Source organism: Colobus angolensis, unplaced genomic scaffold (genome assembly GCF_000951035.1).
Source record: "Colobus angolensis palliatus isolate OR3802 unplaced genomic scaffold, Cang.pa_1.0 Scaffold382, whole genome shotgun sequence".
Classification (NCBI taxonomy): Eukaryota; Metazoa; Chordata; class Mammalia; order Primates; family Cercopithecidae; genus Colobus; species Colobus angolensis.
In genome coordinates, this window is record NW_012117177.1 from 534809 (window position 1) to 540696 (window position 5888).

General features: G+C 42.8%; 1 protein-coding gene across 3 annotated transcripts; it reads left to right on the forward strand.

The window, feature by feature from the left end:
- Nucleotides 1–312: 312 nt before the first annotated feature.
- Nucleotides 313–2333, forward strand: WBP5 (WW domain binding protein 5). 3 transcript variants are annotated; one of them, XM_011954406.1, is made up of 2 exons: nucleotides 313–467; nucleotides 1476–2333. In XM_011954406.1, the coding sequence occupies exon 2, from the start codon at nucleotides 1551–1553 to the stop codon at nucleotides 1863–1865; it is 315 nt and encodes a 104-aa protein (XP_011809796.1). In that variant the 5' UTR covers nucleotides 313–467; nucleotides 1476–1550; the 3' UTR covers nucleotides 1866–2333. The 3 variants fall into 3 exon arrangements, with proteins under 3 accessions (XP_011809796.1, XP_011809798.1, XP_011809797.1); XM_011954408.1 differs by having other exon boundaries at nucleotides 1479–2333; XM_011954407.1 differs by lacking the exon at nucleotides 313–467 and adding an exon at nucleotides 948–1022 and having other exon boundaries at nucleotides 1476–2317.
- Nucleotides 2334–5888: the final 3555 nt, after the last annotated feature.

Genomic DNA, 5888 nt, shown 5'->3' on the forward strand with positions numbered 1-5888 from the left:
ACAACAGCTAAGAACCAGATTGCAGAGGAAATGGAGGCTAGGGGAGGGACGACTGATGGAGGAGTCATCCTGGGAGCAGAAGACTGGAAGAGACAATTCTCGAAAAAAGTAGAAAAGTTTAATAGCTCCAGAAAAAGAGGTAGCCCCTCCCTAGTAATCAGAGTCAAGCAAATAACATTTTTCCCTCCGGGATAGGAAACAACAGAAAAGACTGACAGGGCCAAATGTGTAAGTGGGGGGCGGGGAGGGAGCAGAGGGTGGGCCCACTTCTGCCGCGCTTTTGGTGGGAGTGGAAATTAGGGACCCGAGCTCACTGGTGACGTAGATCTCATGTGACCAGGAGTCGACGTGTGCAGAAGTCCTGGTAGTCTGGTCCTTGTTCCCGTCTGGATACCAGCTTCCTTCAGCAGTGCAGGCGGTGGTCCCTGAGGCTAGTGGAAGGAGTCAAACTTGCGGGAATTTTGCAGGTTGGTGTCAATGTAGGTGTTGACTGGGGATTTCTAGTGTGGGGGGGCTTAAGGCAGAGACTTGTGGGAGTGCCAGTCAGGTCCGTCTCTCCACCCTCCACCTCCAGGTCTACAGGAACTGATGACCCTTGGGAAAGGGACTAGGGGTCCTAGGAGAAGAACAAGGAGACCTGTGATCGCTTAAAAATAATCATCCTCTGCTATCTAATACTGCTTTCCGGACCCCCACCCTCCTCCCGAACCCCGCCTCAGTCTTAAAGATAGTTTGGAAATAATCTGCTTTCTCACTCTTTGTTTGATGGGAAAAACGAAGTGACTTGCATGCACTGTGGATAGGGGGTGAACTGGAGGAAACAAAAGGTGGGAAACTTTCCATATCCGAAACCCTAAAGGAGGAAAGCTACGTGTGTCAGTCTCTGGCGCTGGTCGGCCCACCAAGCGCTCGCCCCACCCCCACCGTCCCCTCCCGTTTCCCGTTTGTCTGCAGGTCTGTTGTTTCTAGCAAGACCCAAAGCTAGAAAAGGAGGAGGAAGAAACTGACCCGATCAGTGCCAGGTAGGTGAGCGGAATATTATAAAGTCTCCTGGGATGGAGACAAAGGTTGTAAGCTCCACTGTTCCTGCCGGCTCCCTTCCACCCCACCCCTTTCCCCTCTTCTTTTCTCTCCCCCTTCTCCTTTCCCCTCTTCCTCTGCCTGCCAGCCACCTTTCTCTTTTCTGGCCTGGTCCCTGTGTTAGGCCCTGTGGGGGAAAAAGGAGGGGAGGGCTGGGAGGCGGAAAGAAGGGCCTTGGAAAAGGTTAGAGGGAAGGACAAGAGAAGTGAGGAGGTGGAAAGTGGAGGTAAGAGGAGTGGGGATAGTGAAGCTCTGATTGCTGACTGGGCTTCTTAGTGGAAGATATTTTATAACAGTCTGAATAAAAAAAAAAAAACTTAAATGCTGAGACCTCTGTCCACAGCACCTGTCCACTCACCAAGTCTTTAACTTACTGTCTTCTTTTTACTTTCTAGAAGTCATTGTATTCCAAGAGGAATAAGCCAAAAAATAAAAGAAGGAAAGAAGGAAGAGAGGTAGACAGATACAAGATGAAATCCTGTCAAAAAATTGAAGGAAAACCAGAAAATGAGAGTGAACCAAAGCATGAGGAAGAGCCAAAGCCTGAGGAAAAGCCAGAGGAGGAGGAGAAGCTAGAGGAGGAGGCCAAAGCAAAAGGAACTTTTAGAGAAAGGCTGATTCAGTCTCTCCAGGAGTTTAAAGAAGATATACACAACAGGCATTTAAGCAATGAAGATATGTTTAGAGAAGTGGATGAAATAGATGAGATAAGGAGAGTCAGAAACAAACTTATAGTGATGCGTTGGAAGGTTAATCGAAACCATCCTTACCCCTATTTAATGTAGTTTACCTTGATTTTTATCTGATATTAACAATACCATATAGCTTGCTTTTTATTAGCATTTCCTGATATTCCTTTGTCCATATTTCTACTTATAACCTGTTGCTATTAATGGTTTTAGATGTATCTCTTGTAATCTGCATCTCATTGTTTATTGTATTTTGAACCAATCTACAAGTCTCTGTCTTTTAATAAAATAACTTTACTCATTTGTAAAAAAGAGTTCTTGGTAGGATATAAAATGGAAAAAGGCTAAGTAATATGTGAATATCATATTTTTGAAAGGTAAAAAGTACATTTGTATATTACATATATGGACATAACTTGTGAAGGATGAAAGAAAGTATAGCCTCTCGGTGGTAGGATTATGAATGATTTTTCTCCTTTTGCTTATTTGTATTTTCTATATTCCTAAAATTAACACACATTATTATTGCTAGAATAATAAAAGCTTTACAACAAAAAGAAGCAACAAGCAGCACTTATTAGTTTATTTCTAAATGTGTTGGGGCATTTAATATTTGTTAACAGAATTTTAGAAGCAAATGTGAACTTCAAAGCAACTCCAGACCACTTAGCTAGAATAAATTTTACATATTTTCTCATCTTTAAAATAAATAAAATAATCTCACAAGGATCTGGTGAGGGCCAAATAAGGTAATGACTGTGAGCTATGTTTGACAGAGTTTTGTTCCCATTCCCAACTCCATAAGAGATTAATTTCAGGGATTTGGAAGGGTGGAGAAAGTAGTTCTTATCTGTGATTAAGAACAAACCCAAGGCTGGGTGGCTTACACCTCTAATCCCAACACTTCGGGAGGCCCAGGTGGGCAGATCACGAGATCAGGAGATTGAGACCATCCTGGCTAACATGGTGAAACCTCATCTCTACTAAAAATGCAAAAAATGAGCCAGGCATGGTGGCGGGCGCCTGTAGACGCAGCTACTTGGGAGGCTGAGGCAAGAGAATGGTGTGAACCCAGGAGGCAGAGCTTGCAGTGAGCCAAGATCGTGCCACTGCACTCCAGCCTGGGCAACACAGCAAGACTCTGTCTCAAAAAAAAAAGAAAAAAAGAACAAACCCAAGGAACTGTGAGCTGGATGCCACCTTTATGTTCATTTCCTGGTATGCCTGCCCAGCTTCTCATGCCCCTGCCCTTGATACTACCATATATACTGCGTTTCCTGCCCCTTCTGCTGGGTCTTGCACCTTCAGGCCCCTACCACTGTGAATGTGCTAGAATTCTCAAGTAGTGAAGCCCAGCATATTTCTTTGGCACCCCCAGTAAGCTTAGTTCCCAGACTGACCTTTAGAGAAGTTAGGAGATTGCCCATCTCTTCAATTTAGATAGACATTTATGCAGTGCCACATGAGTCACGATGTCTTATAGATATCTTGGCAACTTTGGGATTTTAACTTTCTACCCATAAGACTCAGACATGATAGGTCCATCTGGGAGTTTGACCAGAAGACAAATCTGAGTAACAGACATTATGCTTCACTCAGAATTGCTGCCCTGGATCTGAAGACTACCATTTTATCTTCCTGACTCCTATTTCCTTAGGACGAATGATTTCTCCTGGAAGACTGGTGGCAGGCCCTCCTCATTTGTTCAACAGATATCTCTAGACTTGTATAAATTTTGAAGGAAAATTCAAGTCAGATTTTGGAATAACCCCACCCCTGGCTGGAAATATATGAAAGTGTTGTGTAGGCCTTATTATGTGTCTATATCTACATATCTCTATCTGTCTGTCTGTCTATCTATCTATATTATCTATATCTATCATATTTCTTTCTTGTTTTTTTTTTTTTTTTTTTTTTTTGAGGTGGAGTCTCACTCTGTCTCCCAGGCTGGAGTGCAGCAGCGCGATCTCAGCTTACCACAACCTCCGCCTCCCAGGTTCAAGCGATTCTTGTGTCTCGCCTCCCGAGTAGCTGGGATTACAAGCATGCACCACCATGCCTGGCAAATTTTTGTTTTTTTGTATTTTTAGTAGAGACGGGGTTTTGCCATGTTGGCCAGGCTGGTCTCAAACTCCTGACCTCAAGTGATCCACCCACCTCTGCCTCCCAAAGTGCTAGGATTACAGGCATGAGCCACTGTGCCCAGCCTATCTTTCTTTCTTTACAAAAGGCCCACTATTGTGCCTGTCATGTGTCATTTTCCTCTGTGATGCCATTTTGGGAACTCTTCATGTCTCCAGACCATTCTTCAAGGTGATGGCAGCCTAATGGTTGCTGGTAGGGCTGCAGTTCATGTTGGAGTGAGACAAGGTTCCAGGCTCACTGCCAGTTTTACAAAACAGAATAAATCCATCCCCTTGGCCCTCAGAGGGGTTGCACTTAGGAAGGATGTGGAAAGGCTCACTCAAGCCACACTCCTGTCTAGGATAGGCCTGACTTTGGCTTCTCTGCTAGGCACAAGGCCCTCCTTGGCTGATAGCTTGCCTGTCCTGAACAGACATACCTGGAGAAAAACAACTATCCTTTTTGCAGATCAGAGCACTAGACTTCCTTTCTCCCTTTCTTTCCTTCACAAGGAGGTTTGATGAGGACTTTTTTATAAGGAAGAAGATAAGACCTCAAAATTCACTAAGAGAAACTTTGTCCCAGACATGACTGCTCTGCATGTAATCAGATAACTTGTGGTTAAAGTCAGAGTCTGGTGGTAGGGGGAAATGATTTTAGACAGTACACAAGTCTTTTAAATTGTGGTGTCCATGTATTTACTTGAACATGTATGAATGAATACTTTCTGTTTAAAGCAAATGATGATAGTTCAGATTTAGGGTGGCATTATAAAGTTTGTTTTTCAAAAAAGTATTCAAATCAAATAAGTGAGTCAATACAGTATTAATAGTGTAGGTGGCACATACTTAGGGCAAAAAAACATCCTGGTGGGAAACATTGCCCCAGCATGGGCATAATAACTTTAGGGATAATAACTGGAAACACCTATCAAGAACCGTGCAGGATTTGAGATTTTACCCTGCGTATAAGCTAACAACTGAGCCTACTCTCATTTAATGGATGCTGGCAGAAGACTCGAGACTCCTGGGTCGAAATCAAATGACATTATCACAGCAGAAGCAGTAGCCACAGCTTCATGTTGGTTTGTATTAGTTCCTTATTATTCCCAAGTTTCATGGGGTGGCATAGGACCCGTGATTGATACCTCAACATGCAGCGCATTGCATCATAGGAAGGAAACCTTGAGTTTGGGGTATTCAATGCTTTCACAGCAGAAACAAGCCTGCTGTTTGTTCAAGGAAAGACGTTATCTTATCGCTCAAGGTTGCTTGCTGCAAACACAACTATGAAAAATGGTCTGCCTGGGTAAAGAGCACTCAGGGCCTTACATTCGGATGCTCAGGGCTCGTGGCAGATTGCCTCTCCCAATAACAGTTTTCTCTGTACAATAAATCTGAATGTGAATAATAAGCCTTTCCTAACACCAAAAGCTCTGGTTTATGATTCCAAATTAAATACAGCACACAATATATATTGTAGAATGTAAACATGGTATTTGTAACTATTTCTAGTATTTAGCTAAGTACAGGGGATTTTAAATAAATATTAAGATTAATTGGATGAAAAGAGCATCAAGTGAGAAACTAAAGATAAACAGTCTTTGAGGAATTTCAAAATTACAGTAAGACACAGCTATCATGATACCACAAAATAAAAGAGGTAAGAATGTAAAGTCAATGGATTCTTCAGGACGCTAATGACAAGAGTAATCTCATATTAAACTTTTTACTAGGAAACTGACAGGAGAGTGTGTGTTTGAAAACCAGCCCCAGATCCCATCCACACATAATCACCTCAGTCTCTGTAAAAAGCAAAAGTTAACAGAAAAGCTGGTTTGTTCTCTCTGCAAAGAAAGTTCAAGGTAGGGTAAGAAGGAGGAGGCTAACATACATAACAGCATCCAAAAGCAGTTATTTGATATTCTGACACCAGCCTTTTGCAAGACCCTTAGCACAAACAGCTGCATCACTTTAATAATGTAGTTGGGCACGG

Bases quoted from the DNA above. Each gene is read 5' to 3' on its own strand.
- WBP5 (XM_011954406.1), top strand. From the start codon at position 1,551: ATGAAATCCTGTCAAAAAATTGAAGGAAAACCAGAAAATGAGAGTGAA.